Source organism: Podarcis raffonei, chromosome 15 (assembly GCF_027172205.1).
Source record: "Podarcis raffonei isolate rPodRaf1 chromosome 15, rPodRaf1.pri, whole genome shotgun sequence".
NCBI classification, from domain to species: Eukaryota; Metazoa; Chordata; class Lepidosauria; order Squamata; family Lacertidae; genus Podarcis; species Podarcis raffonei.
This window is the reverse complement of record NC_070616.1, coordinates 38452679-38476745: the sequence shown is the minus strand read 5'-3', so window position 1 is coordinate 38476745 and position 24067 is coordinate 38452679. Positions and strand designations below refer to the sequence as shown.

Genomic DNA, 24067 nt, shown 5'->3' with positions numbered 1-24067 from the left:
CTACCCCACCAACTCCGGTCTCCAGTCCTCCAGGCCCACCTGTAACTGCATCTCCATCTCCTTCCACCCTCCCTCCAGGCAAGCAAGCAAGAGACTTTATGTTTCAAGGACATGTTCCAGCTAGACAAGAGCACCTGAGGAGGGTGAGGATCAGGGCTGGTGAGGGGGGATGTGTCCTGGAGAGTCTCTTGAGGACCAGACAGAGGGGCCTGCATTTGAGACACGTGTGTGTGTGTGTGCCGAGCTTCTCCTTCCCCGCAACCCACACCTGACTAGTGTGACCTCGCTGGCCTCGTCTGCCTGTTCTCCATGCGGGATGCTCTCTGCGCTCAACCTAAAGACGGCGAACTACATTTCCCAGGATGCACTGGAGCGCAAAACTTTTGCACGCTCTCTCTCTCTTTTTGGGAAGAAGGTGGGTAGAGGAGGTTACATAAGTCCCAGAACGTTGACACATCGCTGCCCCGCCCCCGCGGGAGCGACGTCACCGGCCCGGAGCCCCGCCCTCGTGGAACGTTTGGTAGCCAGTTTCAGATTGCTACAGTCGCGCTCGCGTCCACGCTATTTCCTGCTGCCGCTGGGGGGGCGGAAAGATTCCTGCGCTCTGGCTCGCCGTCTCCCCCCGCCAGATTCTTGCGTGGGGGGCCCCGGATCCCTGATCCCCTTAAACAAAAATAAATCCTGCTTGCGGGGGAAACGACGGACCGAGCCTCTGAGCTGCGCCTCCACATCACAAGGACTGGATTTAGGATCTCTTCGTCTCCTGTTTCCTTCTCCCCCCATCTGGGCATGGTGCGCTGGGGAGGGGGGTGAAGGGGCTTTTCCTCAGCGCTGCTGACCCCCTCCGCCCCCCCAACCCGACCCGAGAGGGGTTTTACCGGCGCCGGAAAGCCTCCTTCCGAGGGGAGGGGGGCGGTGCGCGAGGGAAGGGATCCCTGGATCGCATTGCATTGCGGCTGTTGCTCCTAGGAGGAAGGAAAAAAGGTTTTGCTCCTTTTCGTCCAGCCCTTGCCCCCTCCTGCCCCCCCTTCCCCATTTCCTCTACGCTCTTTTTTTCATTTTAATCCTCTGCTCGATTTCGCCTCGGAGGGAACAGGAATATATATATATATATATGAATGACTATGCTGCCTTGAGGACTCGGATGCTGGCGGCCTCTTTTTAAAAGGAAAAAAATAAAAACCGGGAGGCGGGGAAAATCACCTTGCAGAGGATCTCGAAGAAAACAGCTGCCCCTTCTGCCTCGTTTCCCCCTCGACCCTGCCGCAGCATCACTCAAGCTGGAGCATTATGGAGCTGGAGAATATTGTGGCCAACACGGTCTTGCTGAAAGCCAGAGAAGGTAAGAGATTGGGGGGGGGGGCGTGTGGTACAGGAGTGGGTCTTTTTCCTGGGCGAGCGCGCGCGCGGGGGGGGGGGCTCGTCTCCCCTCCCCTCTTCCCTCTCTCTTCCCCCAACCCAGAACTGGCATAATGGTTTTAGCAGAAAGAAAGTTGAGCTCTTGCCTCCGGCCGTTCCTGTGTGGCGATGGGGGTTTCCTCGGTTTCCCCGGAGCGCCCAGAGAAAGCGTGTGCGCCCGTGGGTGTAACTTTGTGTCGGTGCAGGTAGGTCGTGCCCAGAGGTGGGAAGTGGTCCAATGGCAACCGGTGGAGCTGGAGGGATTTGAACTCAGGCCTAGGCCAACAAGTGGAAGGAGGGGGGAGCCCAGGGGGCATCTGCAGAGAGCAGGTCCGGAATGGTGGACCAGCAAGAATTATTTCGCTTCCCAAATGAAAACGGCCAAAAAAAGGAGCCACTGCCTTCTTTGTGGAAGTGAGATCTTAAATTAGCACTATGACCCTAAGCATACTTCTTTAGATTAGAAGCAGGCTTCCTGGAGTTCAGTGGGGCTTATTCCCAATAAGTGTGTGCAGAATCATAGCCTCAGTGCTGTGACCATTATGGTAATTTAGCAGCCTTTAAAAATGGGGGTGGACTGTTTTATATTCCAGTCCGCCCCCCCCATTAGGGTTTTTTTTTAATTAATGGGGGTAGACAAAATTTTGAATTTGCCCAAGGGTTCAAATCCCACTGCAGCCAAGGACCTGTGTGTATGCCTTAAGCTAAAGTGCAGTCTTTTAGCCTCTGTACTCCCATCTGTAAAATGGGACTATTAATCATAGTCTATCTTCTTATAATGCTTTGCAAGGATGGGCAAAGTAAAGACTTTGGACACTGAAAGCATACATCATCATCATCATCATCGCTACTACTACTACAAGATGTTTTGGACATACATTATCATCATCATCATCATCATCATTGGTGGCCTTACTGGGCACCTTTTGCTAATGAGAGCAAGAAAGTGCATCTCACTTTGGGGCCCACATAGCACACTGCACCAATTCCTGGATCAGTTATAGAGCATCTGTTCTGCATGCAGAAGGTCTCAGGTTCAAGCAGGTCCAGGTGGGAGGGAACCCTGCCAAAAAGCATGGAGAGTCACTGCCAGTCAGTGTAGATAATACTGAGCCAGGTGGATCAGTGGTCTGACTCAGTATCCATCAGCTTCCTATGTTCATGCATACTGCCAGGGTTTAAATGACATTGGGTATAGGCAGGGCACATGCTTTACACAGATGAGGTGTGTTCCAGATGCTTCAAACTGGTGCGGATGAATGCAATGAAAATAAATTCTAAATTTCTCAGATAAATTGTTTCTAACACAGTAAATACTGTGTATCTCTCTCTCTCTCTCTGTATATTTGGCCATTTGGTGGTTAGGGAGGGAGATTTCACATAGTTCTGCAGGTCAGAACTATGCTGCCACTTATATCAGTGAGCTAAATACTACCATGGCAATTAGAAAGCTTTACCTGATGCTCACAGCTCTGTCTAAAATCTTGGCATATTGGGAGAGAGAGAGCGTGTGTAACCTTTGCAGAGCCCTTTGATTATTCCAAGATAAAGAAGAAAACCTAAATCACAGGGAAACAGGTGCTGCAAGCTTTATCTTCACCTCCTCAACATTGGTATTAATCTTCACCAAGATGCAGCAACACCAGCATGTTGATTTGATCTGAGTATCCCTGCTTCAGCAAACGTGCTGCATTGGTCATGTTGATATGTGTGGTGGGTCTGTCGGGATCGTTCTTTTTCGGGATGCTCAGGGCAAATTCGGAGGAAGCCCACCCCTCTGGTACAATGAGAACATTTTCTTGACCATTGGAATGAATGGGGCATATGATGCAAATGTAACTCATTACTGAAATAATGGTTGTCCCTACATAACCTTTACAAAACAGAACATAAAGCAGTTCCAGAATTCCTAAAGGTTTTGTAATTGGGCTTCAGGCCTCTTAGAATGACTAATTTTGTTGGGAGTCAGAGCCATAAGTTCTGTCTGGTTACAGTGTTTCTGAAACAAGGAACACATTTTTTTCCAGGTTTGAAGGGCACTTTTCTTGGAAAGCCAAAATTTAATCCAGGTGGGAAACATGTGGAGCGATTGGAAGTGGTAGCCTCTCCCATGGGGTCCTGCCCTGAGTTAGATATACGAACAGGGAATGACGGAAGCTGACTTGCGCCAAGCCAGGCCACTGAGCCATCCACTCCCGTATTGTCTATGTTGCTCCCCAGCACACTTTCGTCCTCCAGATGTTGTTAGACTACAACTCCCATCTTCTCTGATCCTTGATCATTCTGGCTGAGACTGATGGGAGTTGAGGTCCAAAACCAGGAGGCCACAGTTATCTCTCCCTTGTCCACAGTGACTGGCAGCAAGTCTCCAGTGTTTCAGACAGATTTTTCTCAGGCCTATCTGGAGGCACCAGGGATTGAACCTGGGACCTTCTGCCTGCGAGGCAGATGTTCTACCAATGAGCTATGGACCGATCCTTATTTGTTCTACACAAATTAGAGGTTTCACAGGACTGTGGGTAAGGCTGTTCCACGCCCGCCCATTTGGCAAATGGGCGATATTGTTTCAAGAATGTTTCATGCGCAACACATTTCCTATGCAGCTGTCACTTCCATGGAGGAAATTGCTGTAGCTAATGTGGCTGATTCTCTGAATATGCAAACAGTGGGAAAAACTTGACCAGCAAAGATCACACAATAGGTACACATTGTAAAATGGATGTGTGTGTGTGTGAGAGAGAGAGAGATGCACCAGGTGCAGTTTCATCCCCTGAAGGGATACAACCAGCCCAACCTTCCCAACCATTCTAGCCAGTCTTAGAAAGCTAAATTGTGGTTGCAAGAAAGCAGCCAAGTCTTCTTCTCAACCACCTTTGGAGGGAGAAGTGGTGTAGTTGGGAGCTTATCAAAGACCTGTAAGAAAGCTGCAAGGACTGTAGCTCAGAGGTAGAGCAACCGCCTTATATGCAGAAAGTCCTAAATTCAATCCTGTACATTGCCAGGTAGGGCTGCTGCCAACCTGTGTAGATAATGCTGAGCTATATGAACCAATGGGACAATGCAGCTTCTATCTTCCTACACAAGAGCGTGCCCTGAAAGGGAGGGGATCTGTGTGCCGACATGCTAGAAGCTGCCACTGGCTAACACTCATACAGTGGTACCTCGGGTTACATACGCTTCAGGTTACATATGCTTCAGGTTACAGACTCCGCTAACCCAGAAATAGTGCTTCAGGTTAAGAACTTTGCTTCAAGATGAGAACAGAAATCGTTCCCCGGCGGCGCGGCAGCAGCAGGAGGCCTCATTAGCTAAAGTGGTGCTTCAGGTTAAGAACAGTTTCAGGTTAAGTACAGACCTCCGGAACGAATTAAGTACTTAACCTGTGGTACCACTGTAGGAGGATTGGATTCCAATCTGTCCAAACCTGCATTTAAATCTAGTCTTAAGAAAGCCATTGTGGCAGAGGGAATAGTGCTGGATTCAGAAGGTTGACTGCATGATACTGGGCCAACCCCCATGTCTCAGCCAAGCCTCTCTTAAGGGGGGTGGGGGGTTGTGAGGATAACGTGGAGCAGGACACCCAGCCAAGTGTGCTTTCTTACTTCCTCGATAACTATCCCAAGGATGCACTGAAATGAATGTGCTTAGCTGTCTCCTTGGTGATGGAAAGCTACAAACACATCGGCTGTAGGATTGAGCTTTCTGCACAGTGAGAATAGCCTCCACCCCATATTTTGAAAACTGTATGTTTTCCCCCTCTCTGTTCATTTAAAATGAATACACCATGTATGCCTGCAGCTGCAAACAGAATTTTGAATAGGAAAGTTTTTTTCTTGAGGTATTTAGTGAATAGTTCTGCGCAAAAGAGTTGCTGTCATTAGGGCCTGGAAGGAATTTTCCTCATGAGCTGGCCAGCTTTTAGCTGTGCCGTAGCTGTTTCCTCACCGCCCAACTTGTTCTATACATTTAGAGCACTATTATACCACTTTAACAGTCCTGGCTTCCCCCAAAGGGAAGTATAGTTTGTTAAGGGTGCTGCAAGTTGTTAGGAAACCCCAGTTTCCCTCACAGTTCTCACAGTAGTTTATCAATCCCTCTTCCCAGGGACTTCTGGGAATTGTCACTCTGCTAAATTGACCTCCTTAGCACCTATTGGCATGTTTCTTTTAACTAAAGCAAATGGTTATATTTCCATTGGAACACAGAGCTGTATATTTCCCCTTCTCTCATGAAGTAGCCTCAGAACGTGGTCATTCTTGATGTTTTCTTTTCCTCTCTACTCATCCTGTCACTCTCAATGCCATTGGCTGGTCTGCTCTGATATAATAATAATTGAGAAAAGCCTCTTGGCAGATCTTAAGCCATGGACAGGCTCCTACAGGGACAGACATTCCTCAAGGAATTAGGTTACACCAGGGGTAACCCATATGGGATGGTCTTTCGTTTCTGGACCACATGGTCTCTGACCATTGACCCTACTTGCTGGGAATGATGAGAATTGAGAGCCCAAATCATATGGAGGGCAGAAAGTTAGATACCCCTGGTTTTAAATAAGTGTGTGTGTGTGCAACCCAGCCACTCTCTTGCTATATCCACAGCCTTAAGCATCACAGTGGAACTTCGGTTTTCTAACGTAATCCGTTCCAGAAGACCGTTTGGCTTCCAAAAAGTTCGAAAACCAAGGATCAAAGGGCTGGCTGCAAAGTCAATGGGGAAAAAATGAAAATCATTCACAAACGGAAGCATTCACTTCCGGGTTGTCGGTGTTCGGGTTCCGGACTGTTCGGCTTCCAAAGCGTTCGACAACCGAGGTTTCCACTGCTGGAAATGAACAGCAGTAAAGCAAAACAGTGTAATTTCCTCTTAGGAGTCATCAGTTTTGGACAACAAATTGGGTAGGTTCTTGTCCTTTATGCCAGGCTCTTTATAGCAAGGTCTACCCCAGCCTTTTCAAGGTTTGTAGGGACATGTGCAGGAGTAAGTTAACACAAGTTTCCAGGTATGTTCACGCTTCCCTTTCCACAGGCCAGTAATTTTCCAATGGTGGCTCCCTGTGTGTGGAATGCTCTCACCAGAGAGGCTCACCTGACACCACTATTATCTGTCTTTAGGCGCCAGTCCAAAACATGCCTCTCCACCCAGGACTTTGGCTATTAAATAATCTATGGCCTGGTAAATCTGGACTCTTGTTATGGTTACTTTATTATTATGCTATGTATTATGTTTTTTTTTTTATTATGCTGTGTAAATTACATTCTTAATGTTGTACGCTGCCCTGGGTTCTTTGGATAAAGGGCGGTATATAAATCAAATTAATAAATAAAAATAATACAATGGTACCTCGGGTTACAGACGCTTCAGGTTACAGACTCCGCTGACCCAGAAATAGTACCTCGGGTTAAGAACTTTGCTTCAGGATGAGAACAGAAATCGTGTGGCGGCAGCAGGAGGTCCTATTAGCTAAAGTGGTACCTCAGGTTATGAACAGTTTCAGGTTAAGAATGGACCTCTGGAATGAATTAAGTTCTTAACCCGAGGTACCACTGTAGTCCCAAGTTGGGTTCAGCAGCAAAGTCCTGTCCTTGCAGGAATCCAGATGTCACTGTTCCGCTTCACTTGGCGCCCCCCCCTCGCCCCATGCCAAAAGGAAAGGGAGCAGCTGCCCCACATTGAATAAAGTTGGAACTGGTTGGCAGTAGCTTGAGGACAACTGAAGGAAGTACTTATTTGCCACGACACATTGTTGATTGTCAAAGCAATTCACATTTATTTCTAGATATGGCAATTGATTGTCAGCTGAATATATATACTGTGTGTGTGTGTGTGTGAGAGAGAGAGAGAGAGAGAGAGAGAGAGAGAGAGAGAGAATGAGAGAAATGAAGGCACAGGTACCAGGGTACCAGATATTGTTCTACAATGAGCATAACCTTCATAAATGAGAGTAGTAAGATCCTGTGGGATCGAGTGGGGAGCATGCTGCTGCGCTTTGGTCCTGCTTCCCTGCTTCCCACAGGCAATGGGTTGGCCACTGGGAGAACAAGATCCTGAACTAGGTGGGCCCCTGGCCTGATCCTGCAGGCTCTTCTTGTGTTACTGGGTTAATAGTCTGCCCTGGTGTAAAGGCTTTTCCTATGCTCCTTAAGTCTGATCTGCTGAACTGATTCCAAATGAAACCTGGAAGTTTTTCACTTTTGTTTTATTCTGTGGCCGTCTTCCCACCAATATTCGTTCTTCTTACCCCCACCCCCACCTGCAGGCCCCTGGTGTTAGCAGTGGGATGAGACCCCTCCCTGTGCTAAGCGAGGGTTTTACTCTGTTGAAGCTGACTCAGATAAGGATCGAAAAAGACCTGCACTCTCCAATGCCCTAGATGTAATTCCGTTAATTAATTTGCATTGCCATTTTATTCATAGTAGTGAGTTATATTCTTCCCAGAGGAGCACTCTCAGCTCTGCTCTCTTGGTGGCCTGCAAATATCTGTACAGAGCAGCATAACTGGAGTGAGGATTTCTGGGGTTTGCTTTTACCTTTTTTTAGGGTGGGAGAGGAAGGCATCAGGAGATCACTGTGCAGCGAAATACATCAACTCTTTTATTGAGCATCTCATGCATATCAATAGCTGTCTGTGTGGCATACACCTTTCCATTTAATGGGGAGTTTTTAGATTATGATGGTGTCAAACAGGGGTAGGGAACCTTTTTCAGCCTGAGGGGCACATTGCTTCCTAGGTGACCTTCTTCAATGCCATGCTTAGAAAGGTTGGCACTCACTCGCAGCATCCATGGGCATGAGAGCAGGTGGAATGGGATAGAAAGGTGATTTTTGCACACACACCTGTGGGCCTGCGTCCCCAGTGGGGGCTGGTTTTGCCCACCCCTAGGTACGCCTCTGAGCTCAGATCTCTTGAAACTGGCAGCTGCAAAGAGATGAGCTTTGAGACACAGCTGTGTAGCTAAAAGTTCTGGCCCGACTCACCTGTGCCACAAAGTTACTAGGTAACTTCAGAAAAGCCACTCTTTTTATAATATACAGACAATAATGCCTGCCTACCTTTCATAGTGGATGTAAGGAATGTGGAGAATGATGCTTGAGTGCTTTGAACACTCTAATGCAGCCTTTCTCAACCTGTGGGTCCCCAGATGTTGTTGAACTACAACTCCCATCACCCCTAGCTAGCAAGTCCAGAGCTCAGGGATGATGGGAGTTGAAGTCCAACAACATCTGGGGACCCACAGACTGAGGCTGATGGAAGCTGGAGTCCAACAAGGTTTTGAGGGTCTTAAGTTCTCCACCACACGTAAAAAAACCCACCCCTTGATATACAGTACTCTGTGTTACCTCATTTAGGAAGCCTTTTGTCTAAATCCTTGGAAACGGGCTGCTAGACAAAGTAAAAAGTCCTGGTCTTGATTACAGCTCAGATGTGGTGTTCACACTTGAATTGCGGGCCAGGTAAACCCCATAACTGATCACAAAATGCAGTGCAAACGCACCATTTGAAAGGCTGCACCCCTCAAATATTTTAATGTGGGGCTAAAGGGACCTAGAGGGACGCGGGTGGTGCTGTGGATTAAACCACAGAGCCTAGGGCTTGCCGATCAGAAGGTCGGCGGTTCGAATCCCCGCAACGGGGTGAGCTGCCGTTGCTTGGCCCCTGCTCCTGCTAACCTAGCAGTTCGAAAGCACGACAAAGTGCAAGTAGATAAATAGGTACCGCTCTGGCGGGAAAGTAAACGGCATTTCCATGCACTGCTCTGGTTCGCCAGAAGCGACTTAGTCATGTTGGCCACATGACCCGGAAGCTGTACGCTGGCTCCCTCGGCCAATAAAGCGAGATGAGCGCCGCAACCCCAGAGTCAGTCACTACTGGAACTAGTGGTCAGGGGTCCCTTTACCTTTACCTTTAAAGGGACCTTGGCCTGTAGGAGCTGGCTCCTGTTGCAGTGATTGTGCATAAGGCAGTTGGGAAGAGCCATAGTTCAATGGTTAGAGCATCTGCTTTCCATACAGTCTGAAACCTGGGAAGTTGCCTGCCAGTCAGTGTAGACAATACTGAGTTAGATGATCCAATGGTCTGACTTGGTGTAAGGCAGCCTCCTATGTTCCTATGCACAATTTACCTCAGTATATGCTGTTTTGTTACTTGGCTGTGGAATTGCATTGCAAAGTTTGGAGAAGTGTGAATTTGTAAGGCTGGCTGTGTTTCGGTTTGTGTATTGCTTTGGAAAGTGGGAGATGGGTAGGTTTGCCTTTAAATTTCTGCCCCAGCTGCAGTCCGTAGACCAGCCCTGAAACTCCTCAAGATGGTGTCCTGCCTGTGTCCCAGGGTGCTGTTCCTGCCGGCATTTCATAGGATGGTACTGCCAGCTGTCCTCTCTGTTCTAGCTCAAAGTCCATATTGAGCCTCCCGTTTTCCATCTGCTTTTGGATAGACGGCCCAAGAGGAAGTATCATCCTTCAGAACACATAAACAGAAAAATCCCCTCTCTATTTTCCCTGCTTTAAAGACTAAAGGCTGTATGTCATGTGAATAGTCCTAGAGACAGAGTCATGTATACCTTGCAACTTCTATTTTGTTTTTCTTATTGCATTGAAATCCTGCCTTTTCTCCATGAATTCTCACAGCGCCGTGTGTGGTTCTTTCCCCTTCACAACAACCCTCCGAGGCAGGTTAGGTTCAGAAATAGTTACTGGCCTAGTGATTTTTATAACTGAGTGAAGGTGGGTTTTTTTGTGTGTAGTTGGACACAAAAACACAGAGTTCCGGGGGGAAATGTGCCGTTGGAAAGCTGTCAATGTGCAATTTGAAAAATGGGAAATTTGACACATTAGGCATATGTGTTTATTAAGCATTTTAATGGCAGGCAATGTCAGGGACAGCAGGTACACAGATTATATAAGGGAAGAATGCGCCTAGTTTCCATGCATAAAGCAAATTGCCCAAACCATAATAACCACATTTTATTTGGGGCTGGAACCTCTTCTTCACCTTCACCTTCAGGCAGTAATGCTCTGTCAGGACACCTGTAAATACCCTTATAGTGCTCAATTCTTTTGCACCTGTTAGTTACTGAACTAAAGCAGGTTCATAAATGAATCATCGCTGTATTGCAGATATTAGATAAGACCGAGTCCTATGGGGAAACCACCACTGATGCAGGCTAGAAGCAAAGTTAGCAAAGCACACTAGTGTAGGGGTCTAGCGGGGAATTTCTGCTTGGTGGGCGGTTTGAACCCTGGTTTCTCAGGTTCTCGTCCACCACTCTAATTGCTATAGTACGCTCGCATGCGAATGACTGCCATCATTTCTTTTCCTGCATCCCTCTTTTCTGGCTTGCCCAAGTATTGGTGAATCAATCTATTTACGTATTTACCTAGAATTTGAAAAGCTCCCTGGCAAAATTGCAATAGGGTTTCTGCTAGTGCATCCCTGTCGCGTTCTGTCAAGTTGCTTCCAGACCTTTTGATCAATTCGCTCACCTAGTTTCTGTTTATATCCTGCCCTCTCCTGAGGGCTTTGGCCGGATACTGTATTGAGATGCATACAATACAAGTAAGATTACGAATGACCTTAAAATGCCACTATCTGCTTAATGCAAACTGACAAATGTTCTAGCATTTAACAGGTTTCCACCTTGCTCCACGTAGCCCTGAAAACCGTTCAGCTTTGAACGTTTACTATCTTTATTAACTTTTATTATAAGAAACAAATCATAATTGTACAGCATAAACACATTGGAACCCCAGGCCTGTCCATCAGGCGCTCAGTACTATCCCCCTGCAATGCTGAACCCTGGGACATGTCCCTAAACAGCCAAGCTGCAATCCCTCTTTTTTTCTTTTTAATGGATTTTATTAAATTTTCAAATTATGCATTTCAAAATAAACATTCTGCACAATGCCATATATCCATTGACTTCCCTTCTTCTCCTTTCATGGGTCATTTTACTTATCTATCATTCCTACATGTTTTACTGTAACCATTTTAGTCAATTCTCCAATTTACATCTTTCAGTTGTTAATCACGCTGTTCAATTTATCATAGTGCTGCCACTGTTTTCAGTTGTTCACACTTATTTTCTAAATAATCAGCAAAGGTTTTCCACTCCTCTTTAGATAAGAATTCTTGTTCTTGTAATCTGTAAATTAAATCTGCTAATTCTGCAAATTCTGTAATCTTAAATTGCCAATCTTCTTTACTTGGGACCTCCCTCACTTTCCATCTTTGGGCTAGCAAAATTCGGGCTGCTGTTGTTGGGGCTGATGGGAATGGAGGGCAGCAACATCTGGAGCCTCCGCCCTTGTCTTAAGCCAGGGGTGCCCAAACTTTTTTCAAAGAGGGTCAGATTTGATGAAGTGAACACGCGTGAGGGCCAACCAAAGTTGTTGAGCTTTTTTTAGGATCGGATTAGGCCCCTGAAACGGACTTTGGACATGCCTGTCTTAACCAATGCATTCATGGGGAAACAGGCTCCAGCCATTACTCCTTGCTCTCTTACTCCAAATGGGGTTGAGCTGTTGTTTCTCACAGACATTTGGCACTACAGCAAAGATGGGGAACCTGTGGCCCTCCAGATGTTGCTAGACCACAGTTGCCATAATCCTCAGCCATTGGCCGTGGAAGCTAGAGTCCAGCAACGTGACAGGGAAGTACCACCCTGGTGTAAGCCATTGATTTGGTTTTTTATTTCTCCCAGAGAATCTGTACCTTGTGTCTCCCAGCAGCTCTGAGCATTTGAAGAGGGCATGAGAGTGAGCGGGGCGTGTGTGTGTGTGTGATTCAGGGAGGAAGGGTTTGTCTCTGCAGCACTTCCTCTCTTGTGGTAGCTTTGAATGCGAGCGTGGCCCTGGGTGCACAGCTGCACCGGTAATGCAAAGCGCAGTCAGAGAGAGCTTCGCTATCGTGAGCAGGTTTGCTGATGTTAACCGACGGAAGAATACTTAGGCCTCGCTGTTTCATGTGTGGGCTTCACCTCCTTCCCCAAGTGACAGTTTTATTTTACATTCAACAGCCTGTCTGCTTCTAAGATCATCTTTGGCAGGAAGAGACGAAGCGGCTTCAAGTGTTTATAGGCTTTGTGGATTTCTCCCCATTCCCTTCCTCCCCCCCCCTTAAGTATTTAGATGACACACAGACTGAACAGCAAGCAGATATTGCTGGTGGGAATGTGTGTCAGGGCTTGGGCTAAATGACCCTTCCAGCTCTACAATTTTATGAATTGCCCTTTATTGCTGGTACATGGTGGGAACTCAGGAACCCTCCTCCTCCAGTCCATGGCCCCTGTTGAACTGAGGCTTCACTGCCTTAGTGGGGGAACCTTTGACCTTCCAGATATTGTTGAACTACAACTCCCATCATCTGGTACGCAGACCCTACCTGCCCGCAGACTGTCTTGCCAGAGTGGTGCATGCTCTGGTTATCTCTCGCTTGGACTACTTCAATGTGCTCTACGTGGGGCTACCTTTGAAGGTGACCCGGAAACTGCAATTAATCCAGAATGCGGCAGCTAGACTGGTGACTGGGAGTGGCCGCTGGGACCACATAACACCAGTCCTGAGAGATCTGCATTGGCTCCCAGTACGTTTCCGAGCACAATTCAAAGTGTTGGTGCTGACCTTTAAAGCCCTAAATGGCCTTGGTCCAGTATACCTGAAGAAACGTCTCCACCTCCATCGTTCTGCCCAGACACTGAGGTCCAGCGCTGAGGGCCTTCCAGTGGTTCCCTCGCCCTCCTACCAGATGTCAAAGAGAAAAATAACTACCAAACTTTTAGAAGACATCTGAAGGCAGCCCTGTTTAGGGAAACTTTTAATGTTTAATAGGTTATTGTATTTCAGTGTTCTGTTGGAAGCCGCCCAGAGTGGCTGGGGAAACCCAGCCAGATGGGCGGGGTATAAATAAATTATTATTATTATTATTATTATTATTATTATTATTATTATTATTATTATTATCAGCCCTAGCCTGCTAGGGCTGATGGGAGTTGTAGTTCAACAACATCTGGAGGACCAGAGGTTGTGCATTCCTGCTTTACTGGGCACTCACAGCACTTTTGGATCGGAGCAACTGAAAGCCGCCCTCTAGCATAGTCAGCACTTGGAGAAGTGACGATGTGAAATGTCACCTCCCGGTTCCCATCTGCTTCATGGGTGTGTTCTTGGTCATACGCATTCTTAGCTGCTGTGCTTCTGCGTGCAAGTCATTGCTCTAACAGGCAGTGGAACAACCATTTGGCTCGTGGGAGTGGAGTGCAGGGGAAGCGACTGGATCCTCTCCTGTCGCCGGTTTATCAGCTACGCTCTGGCGGGCGGGCCTGGGTGATCTTGGCAACTGGATGTGTTTTGCTTCACATTTGCAATGGGGAAGGGTTGCCTGACTTGATGCAGGAGGCAATAAATCCTTGGTAACTGTAGCAAGCAATTAGCCACCACATCACTCTGATTGAGGCTGGATGAACTGTAAGGCTAAGGAGGCTGCAGGGCTCAAACCAAATTGGGGCCTCGACTGTCGCAAAATCATGCTGTGGTTGCATTGGCAGATTCCTGCGCGTTCCTCAGAGATTTGAATTTTAAACATCCATGCAGATTGTAGCACGAAAGCCCTAGGCAGATGGACATCCAGTCAGGAAAACAAGGAGGTGGGGATTGCACCCCTGGAGCAGCGCTAGCATTTTGGTGTTTGAGGCGAATGAAAAAATGGCGCTCCTCCTCCCTGTTGGGCAGAAGGGGTGGGTGGAGATGAGGAACAAGCTGGGGAAGAAAAATTGACATTGAGATTGACTGCCCCGGGGGACCCTGTTGCCTGAGGTGGTCGCCTCACCTGGCCTTATGGTTGGGCCGGCCCCAGAGCACCCTTTGAGAGATGGACCTGCAGCATCTGGTTAAATGCCTCCAGTGAAGGAAAGCCCATCCCTTCTCAAGGCAGTCTGTTCCACTGTTGAGCTGCTCTTAACTTTGGGCAGTTCGGGAAGGGGGTTCCCAAATTGTAGTCTGTGATCTGTGAGCTGCTGCATGTCCACATCATCACCATTTAATTTGTATGCCGCCTCACCATAGTTAAAACAATGCTCAAGGTGGCTTACAAACATAATTACCAACATAACAGAAGTCATAAACAGTAAATAAAACACATCAAAAGGTACACAACCAAACACAAAACAATTTCCACATAAATCATAAAATCTAACACTAAAAATACATGAACTATTCATGTATTGATTTTTAATTACCGTATTTTTCGCTCAATAACACGCACCTGACCATAACACGCACATAGTTTTTAGAGGAGGAAAACAAGAAAAAAAATCTGAATGAAACAGTGGATGTATCATTTTTGTGCTTCTTGCTGTGGCCACAGACATGTGATTTGATGGTGAGTTTGGGGTGGCCCAATGCAAAAATCCTGAGAATCCATGTGGATCCATGCTTTGTAACCACGTTTTTGTACCATTGCAGCCCCAGGCAACAGTGGGTGCGTGATTCTTTTGGTGCAGGCTGTAGCCATGGACATGCTATGTGATCTGATGGTGAATCTGGGGTGACCCAATGCAAAGATCCTGAGGATCCATGTGGATCCGTGCTTTGTAACCACGTTTTTGCACCATTGCAGCCCTGTTTTTGCATCAGATCATTGCTATGTGATCTGATGGTGAATTTGGGGTGACCCAATGCAAAGATCCTGAGGATCCATGTGCATCCGTGCTTTGTAACCATGTTTTAAGTGGGGAGGGAAGGAAAAACATAGAAGGGACAAGGAGCACGAGAGGGGTGTGCGGAGAAGCAGCTGGCTAAGAATGCAAGAGAGGGGTTTAAACGGAGGGGGGAAGGAAGGCAAAAGTCCCCCCCCCACCCAAGCCAGCCCCCCCTCTCTCTCCTGCATGTTTTCCGCTGCCTGCGAGTCCCTAGATGCAGCAGCAGCACCGAAGCACGGAGAGGAATTAGAGGGAAGGACGCTCTGCTTTCCCCTCTGCTTGCCTGGAGGGGAGGGGATTTGCCTGCTCTTTGTTCCGTTTGAGGAAACACAGTAACGAAACAGAAGAGGGTGGGCAGTAAGACCCTGAGGCAGAATGCAGGAAAGCAGCAGCCTCCTCTCCTCCGTGAGGGCGTGATATGATTTTTGCCTGATTTTTGCCCTGTACTTGGGACAGTCAGCTCCAGGGACCACACATTCGCTCAATAACACGCACAGACATTTCCCCTTACTTTTTAGGAGAAAAAATCTGCGTGTTATAGAGGGAAAAATATGGTATATTTTTAGTGCTTCTTTTATTTCTTATATTGTATTTTGATCTGAATTCTATGTAATGCAGTAAAATACAAGATAAGAAGGAAAAGCAGCAGAGGGCAACAAGTTTGCTTCTTCTTCTGATTGACCGTGCACCAGATATTTGAAGACTGCTATTATGTCCTTCCCCTTAATCTTCTTCTATGCAAGCAAAATATACCCAGCTTTTTCAGACATTCATTTCTGGACCACAACCATCCTGGGCATCCTCCTCTGGACATGCCAGTGTATCAATCTCATTCTTAAAACGTGTCTTCCAGAATCGAGCACAGTCTGCTTCATTCATTCATCATTTTATTCGTATGCTGTTTTTCAACAAAAGAAATCATGCTCCAAGCAGCTTACAACAAAGGAAACCTGGGAGAGCTCAGCCGGTAGAGCATGAGACTGTTAATCGCAAGGTTGTGGGTTTGAGCCCCACGTTGGGCAAAAGATTCCTGCATTGCGGTGGGTTGGACTAAATGATCCTTGTGGTCCCTGCCAACTCTACCGTTCTATGATTCTGTGGAACAGAAATGCAGCTCAAAATCAAACCCGGCAGGACAATTGCGGAACAGCGTAATAAAGCAACACAAAAGCAAATACAGCAACAACATTTCGGTGCTATAAATATAACAAGATTGCATTAGCAACATCCAACAGCAAAAAATAGCAAAGGAGTTTGACAGTTTCACCTTGTTTCTAGAAACCTTCTCTCCCATGATGTTGATCTTTACAACTCGGAGACACAGTATTTATTCCGCATATGCCTGCCTGTATTTTCATCTGAGGCCCTTCCATTTATCCCTCTCTGGAATGTGCCAGATAATTTGTGGGCATTTTGTTGTTGTCGTGTTTCCAGAATTTATAGAAAGGATAATCCAGTTAGGAAGACCATGTAAGATAAAGCGGCTGCATCCAACTGAGTCCTACTCACAGTGGACCCACTGAAATGAATAAGCCTGTTACTCCTGCCCATTAACTTCAATAGGTCTACTCTGTGTAAGACTAGAATTGGCTAAAACCCAAAGTGTTTTCTCTGACTTGTAAGTAGTTTGGCTAAGAGAAAGAGAGGAAAGGGCTCCTGTACCTTTAACAGTTTTATAAAAGAGCAAATTTCAGCAATGTTGCTTTTTACAGGAACACTTTCCTCTTCTTTCCCTTTTTTCGTCCAGTTTTAGCATTTTATTCCAAAATATATAGTTTTTTACAATATTCTGTATAGGAGGAAAACAAAAAAATACAAGTATATCAGAGTAATCATACAATAGTAATAAATAAAAATAAATCATATAAGTAGTAGTAAATGAAAACATAAATATATAAGAAGGTAAAATGAAAAGAATACATTTGCCTGCTTATTGCTCCCAGTTTTCCATGGTTATGCATTCCAGCATTTACAGTGTATACGACTTGTGATTTATTATACCAATAGATGATAAACATACTTCATTTTGCAAAAACAATTATATCAAAATGTTTACCTGCTCTCACCTTAATTATACTACTTAATTTGACCACATTTATTGCTTCCTGTATTCTCATATTCCATTTGTTTAACATGGGAGTTTGAAACATACCCAGATTTGATGCTTTGCATCTCCAACAAACATTCATTATATGTTCCAGGTAAATGGTTTTTCCATGTGTGCTCTGGCTTCCGTCAAGGTGTCCCATTGCATCCCAACTGGTTTAGTTATGCTGGCTACAAGACCCAGAAAGCTGTCTGTGGACAAATGCTGGCTCCCTCTGCCTGAAAGTGAGATGAGTGCCACACCCCATAGTCGCCTTTGACTGGACTTAATCGTCAAGCAAAACTTTACGTTTTACCAGTTACTAAGTTGCTTGGGGTGGGGGGTATGATTCAAATGTATGGTATATGCGCAACCACAGATTCAAGCTGCTATGGTTAAAGTAAAGGTAAAGGGACCCCTGACCGTTAAGTCCAGTCACGGATGACTCTGGGGTTGTGGCGCTCATCTCGCTCTACAGGCCGAGGGAGCCAGCTTCCGGGTCATGTGGCCAGTATGACTAAGCTGCTTCTGGTGAAACCAGAGCAGCACATGGAAACGCCGTTTACCTTCCCACCAGAGCGGTACCTATTTATCTACTTGCACATTGACGTGCTTTTGAACTGCTAGGTTGGCAGGAGCAGGGACCGAGCAATGGGAACTCACCCTGTCTTGGGGATTCGAACTGCCGACCTTCCGATCGGCAAGTCCTAGGCTCTGTGGTTTAGACCACAGTGCCACCCGCGTCCCATGATTCAAATTTTGGTATATTCACAACCACAGATTCAAGCTGCTATGGTTACAAGCTGCCTATTCTTCAATACACCGAAGCCAAGGCTTGCCTATTGGTTTTTAACTGAAACTCAATCCTTTTGGCTGAGATTTTGTTTACAGTGGGACCCTCCTCCTCTGCTGACATCAAGCTTGGTGGAGGCTGTCCTTCCTTCTTCTGGCTCCTTCTCAGTTCTCAGGATGATGCTGGGACATTCCTTAGAACATGGAGGGTTGCCATGTGCCAAGTTTACCTTGGACCTGGGATCTTCTCCATGCAAAGCATGCACCCCTGATCTACGGTCTTTGCCCCAACTTGTCGGCTGGGCTTTTCCTGCTTCCTCCCTTTTGGTCTTTTGTTATGTGTGCCCCAAGTCGTGCCACTCAGACCCGGCTGTAGAGACCAACTGGGTCTTGTGCCTGCCTTAGGCAAACATCAGAAAGGCAAACACTGCATGGGCCAGCTGGGCAGAGGCACCTGTGGCTGTTTATGCTTGTGGGGAGAGGTTTGCTGGCAGCTCTGTTGACTCTTTGCACAGCCCTGCATGGGCCAATTGCTTGCGTTTTACCCAAGTGTAAAGAAGTGGGGGTAAATAGAAAGCTTCCCTTAATCTGGGCTGGGAGGAGGGCGAAGGAGCCTCATCCTGAGGTCCGCAGGTGCTCTGGAAAGGAAACAGGAATGATGCAACACAATTTTTTAAAAGACGGCAGTTCTGGGCATATTGTTGGGAGGCTATTCCCCCAAGTAAACATGTCCAGAATTGCTCTGTATAAATGTGACTATCTGAAAATTGTCATGGATATGAAGAGGCCTGTGGCTCCTGCTGCTTCCATTTCCCCGTGCGAAGCCACTGAATTTACTCTGCAGCCGCTGTCCCTGCAAGAGTGATAGAGCAGTTGTGTGTGTGTTCTGTTTGTACATTGCGCCACATGCGTAGCTCCTCCCTCCCTCCCTCTCGCATGGAAAAGGCCTCACCAGGATCTTCCTTTTCAGAACTGAAAATCAAATCAGAGGAGGGGTAGAGAATGAAGGGTGGCAAGAGGAGGGAAACTGTTCCGGCATCATTTCCTCATGTGCCACACACAGCTAATGATGCATCCCTTTAGGAAGTGTTCGCCAGTGTGGAAGCTGCTCCAAAATGTGACACCGCCAGACCAGCTCAGTGGAGTTTTAACTCTTCTGGCTAACTGTGTCTTAACCCAGTCGCCTTGCATATTGCAATCATCTTTCAAAATGAAGAGAAAGATGCATGTGGCCTCATCCTAGATGCCAACTGAGCAGTGTTGAAAAATTCCAAACTGGAAGCTGCCTTATACAAAAACAGACCATTTGTGCATCATGCTCAGTGCTGTCTACTTGACTGGCAGTGACTCTTCAGGGTTTCAGCTAGGGGACCCTCCCAGTCATACCTGAAGATGCCAGGGATTTAACCTGGTGCCTTCTGCAGGCAACGTAGGTCATGCCTCTTTGGATCGGAAACCGTGCCATGGTATGGGCTTAGCACTAATTTAAAGAACAGTGCAGGGTCAGGGCTGGTGCCAGACATCAGTGTATCTGGGCAGCCACTGAGGTCCCAGTGGCCTCGGATGGGCTGCTGCTAACTCCTTATTTGTTGCCACAAAGCAGCAGACCCTGCCACCCACCCACCCCAGCTCTCTTTGAGCAGTGAGCACCAGCCCCATTCTGAAGACAGGACTTTCTCCTGGTGTTCCCTCCTTGGTGCCAAACAGCACTGGCTGCTTCAAACAAGCACCATTCAGTCGCTTGCTCACTCACTCCAGTGATGAGAGGCAGTGCTGCTTGCTTCCCAGCCATGGGAGCACAGCCTTATACTGAGTCATACCATTGATCCAGCCTATGCTGGCTGGTCTTAGCTCTCCAGGGAACTGTGCAACCTAGGTGAAAGGACACTTTTGCCCTGGACTCCACCATCTCCGAACTCACCTAAAACCAGCTCTGTCCCATTTCTTGATCCAACTGAGACCTCGTATAGGTACCCATTTTTCATTTTCAGTAATGGGCAGCTTTAGGTTTATGGTCTACAATCTTAGCTACTTATTAAAAAAGTCACAATCTTGAGGACTAGAACTGTTGCCAGAATCTTGAGGACAACAAAGCAAACAACCAGCTGTTTCCAGGTTTTTTCTTGGCTTACCATGTGCAGTTTGTCTGCAGGAGAGGAACCATGAACCTGGGTTTGAATGTACAGTGGTACCTCGGGTTACATACGCTTCAGGTTACAGACTTCGCTAGCCCAGAAATAGTACCTCAGGTTAAGAACTTTGCTTCAGGATGAGAACAGAAATTGTGCGGTGGCAGCGAGAGGCCCCATTAGCTAAAGTGGTGCTTCAGGTTAAGAACAGTTTCAGGTTAAGAGCAGACCTCTGGAACGAATTAAGTACTTAACCTGAGGTACCACTGTAATGTTAAGCCAAATCATGACTTAGCCCCAGGACCATAAGCTCAGTAGCAGATACAGGAGGTCTCAGGTACAATCCCTGAATCTACGGGCAAGGCTGGGAGAGACTCTTGCAGGAAGCCTATATATCTCTCTCCCTCCTTTAGGAGCCCAGGGCACCAAACACCTCAACGCAACAAGCAAGAACATTATCTTGACCAGTGATCTCAAGCTTACCAGGAACAGTGCCTTACAGCCATAAAATGCCTGGGTAAACCGGAATGTTTTAAAATTCCTCCTGAAAGTAAATAAGGAGGGAGAAGGACGCAGCTCACCAGGCACGCTGTCATGGGTGAATGTCAACTGGGCTGCTGCCAGTGTAGGCATAGAATCACAGAACTGTGGAGTTTGGAAGAGACCCCAAGGGTCATCTAGTCCAACCCCCTGCAGTGCAGGAATACATTGCAGGCAATGCTGAACCAATGGTCTGAGTAAGGCATCTTAGTCTATTCCCAGGCAGTGCAGTAGCAGGGCTGAGGGAGGAGTGCAGTGGCCCCGAACTTCTCTTTGTCTTAGGGCTACATGCAAACTAGAACACTGAAGGAAGACTTTCTGCACATGCTCTGGGGCCTCTTTGTTATTAGCACTTCAGAACTGAGGTCTTGGCATTAAATATGCCATGCCCTGGGGCTGAGCATTGGGGGGCCACGAGTCGGACCACAGTACCCCCGACAGCTTGTGTTTATTAAGCACTGTATGAGCAGGAAATACCTATCTCTGTTGCGACTTTGAGGCAGGAGGGACTGTGAAATGTTCTTCATAAAGATAAAGCTTGTGCAGCTGGCATGTTTGGGCATGCAGAGTCCGCAAGGGTGTGTTGAGAGATGCCTCCCTGCTCTTTTTCAGCAAACACGGATTAATCTTCCTTCTTGCTATAGAGGCGTAACTCCTCCCTGGCCTTGTTCAATGACAGGCTTCTGCTGTTGAATAAGAGCCGCAACAAGCTTAATCCAGATCCTGTCGAAGTGCTAGTCTTTCTCAGAATAGGCCCCTTGAAATGGTCAGAGATGACGTAGCTTGTGCCTGTTGAATTCAGGGGTCTGTTCTAAGTAGAGGCTCTTTGGGAGTAGCCCTAAATCAGGGATCCCCAACCTGGAACTCTTCACATGTTGTTGGACTCCCTCTCCCATCTGCCCCAGCCAGCACATTCAGTAGCTGTAGGAGCTGTCGTGGCAGCAACACCTGGACGGCCACAGCTTCCCCATCCATTCTCAAAGGAAACATCTGCAGTGCTCATTTAAAGCAGGGAACTGTTGGAGTTGTTGCTCTGTGAGAGGAATAGGGTCTCCTAACAACTCTCAGGACCCTGAACAGACTATTGTTTTGTTGGCATCTGTCTGTCTGAGCAAGATGTTTGGCACCAGCTGGGATTTTAATTTGTATCCCAGCAGCAAAAGGAAGTCTCTCTCTCTCTCTCTCTCTCTTTCTCTCTCTCTCTCTCTCTCTCTCTCTCTCTCTCTCTCTCTCTCTCTCTCTGTGTGTGTGTGTGTGTGGTCCTTCCTGAAATGTTCCTGTGTTGGGCAAACTACACATCCTGTCCCATCTCTTAATTCCCTACCTTCCACCTCAGGAGATTTACTATCAGCTATTAGGCACACGGGTGGCGCTGTGGGTTAAACCACAGAGCCTAGGACTTGCCGATCAGAAGGTCGGCGGTTCAAATCCCCATGACGGCGTGAGCTCCTGTTGCTCGGTCCCTGCTTCTGCCCACCTAGCAGTTTGAAAGCACGTCAAAGTGCAAGTAGATCAATAGGTACCACTCCAGCGGGAAGGTAAATGGTGTTTCTGTGCGCTGCTCTGGTTTGCCAGAAGCAGCTTAGTCATGCTGGCCACATGACCCGGAAGCTGTACACCGGCTCCCTCGGCCAATAAATCGAGATGAGCGCCTCAACCCCAGAGTCGGCCATGACTGGACCTAATGGTCAGGGGTCCCTTTACCTTTACCTTTATTACGCACTTGAGCAGGTCAGTTCCTTCCCTATTTGCAAATTCCTATTCTCCCTCCCCTTTCTGCTGGCATTCTATGCATCCTGGAAGCTCTCTACCTTATTTTGTCACTTTCCCTATTTTGTTTTGAAACTGATGTGCACTCAGCTGCCCAAGTTTGCTATTAGGGAATGATTTGCCTCCTGCCTATTTCCCTTTTACTACCTGATGCCGGATTGATACACAAAACCGGCTTAGCTGACTCTGAGTCAGAGCTTTCCTGCTGCCGTAAGAAACTCCCAAGCACTCCCTGCCCCTCTCTCTCCTGCTTCCTTAGTTAGCAGAACAGTTCTGGTGGGTGCAGCGCTGAGCCCCAACTGCGGGGACCCCACACCTTGAGACCTGGTGGCAAAGCCAGAAAAACATAGGATGTGAGGTGGACCCAAGGAGGAGCGAAGCCAGAGAGGTCTCTTGTTGAAAACTGGCTGTTGTCACATCTCTGTCATTTTCTCGTCACAGAGTTCCCAGCACCCTTAACAAACAACAGCTCCCTGGACTCTTTGGGGGGAAATGTATGGCGTGCGTGTCTCCTGGGTCTGACCCAATGCTTCTGTATCAGCACATCAACTGAGAATATGTGAATATTAGCCGCTGATGATATTTTGGGAGGAATGCATGGGGGGCATTTTCTAAAGAAAGATTTTCTCTGACTTTCTGAACGTTGCGGTTATAAATCAGATTATATTTTGCCAAGCTTCTGCACACTCAAATTAAAACCAACAGATACTGGATTCTACGTTGTTAATCTTGTTTTTGTGTGACTTCAGAGAGCTTGTTTCATACATTCCTCAACATTAGTTGGTCCAAGTACTGTGGTCGTCCTTAATTGCTCTGAGTTTCTAACTCTTTGCGGCTATCTTATTTGTTTGTTAATTTCTTATCCCAGCTTTCCACCAACATTTATTTATATAAAGCGTTTAACTCTCTAGAGAGAGCGTGTATGCCAATAAAATCAAACATTAAAAATGAATTGACATAACATTTATCAAAATATAAATAAAATCAGCATTTTAAATTTGTTCACACACACACACACACAAACACAAACACTAACACACACACTATTTATCTGGTTAGGCTTGCCTAAATATATTTTTTTAGCAGGCACCCCAGAGATGCCTGACTAATATCAATGGGCGGGGAGTTCCAGAGGACAACTGCTGCCAAACTGAAGGATCAGTTCTTTGCAGTACTTTGCTCAAGGTGGCTAACACTTTTAGTGCTTCCCCAAACAGGGCATAGTTAAACTATGACTGCTTGGGGGAGGCTCGGGAGTTGCGGGTGGACGGCCGTTGCCCAGTTTTTTAAAAACTCTGTGCATTTATGTTTCACAGGGTGCAAAAGAATTGCTTTGCACCTTTATACAATATGCATGTGTGCTTGAGCCCAGGGTCTTTTGCCTCACCATCCCCACTACTGACTCCCTGTTGCTTGTTGTTTAGTTGTTTAGTCGTGTCCAACTCTTCGTGACCCCATGGACCAGAGCACGCCAGGCACTCCTGTCTTCCACTGCCTCCTGCAGTTTGGTCAAACTCATGCTGGTAGCTTTGAGAACACTGTCCAACCATCTCGTCCTCCGTCGTCCCCTTCTCCTTGTGCCCTCCATCTTTCCCAACATCAGGGTCTTTTCCAGGGAGTCTTTTCTTCTCATGAGGTGGCCAAAGTACTGGAGCCTCAGC

At 47.0% G+C, this 24067-nt stretch overlaps 1 protein-coding gene across 2 annotated transcripts in view; it reads left to right on the top strand.

The window, feature by feature from the left end:
* Nucleotides 1-496: 496 nt before the first annotated feature.
* Nucleotides 497-24067, top strand: part of LOC128402504 (G protein-coupled receptor kinase 5-like) — a 74605-nt gene continuing 51034 nt past the window's right edge. For both annotated transcript variants that reach the window (XR_008327723.1, XM_053366682.1), the window contains exon 1: nucleotides 497-1342. Coding sequence is in view for 1 of the 2 variants with exons in the window: in XM_053366682.1 (XP_053222657.1) it covers nucleotides 1291-1342 (52 nt within the window). In the remaining variant the exon portion in view is untranslated. The remainder of the gene's footprint in view (nucleotides 1343-24067) is intronic.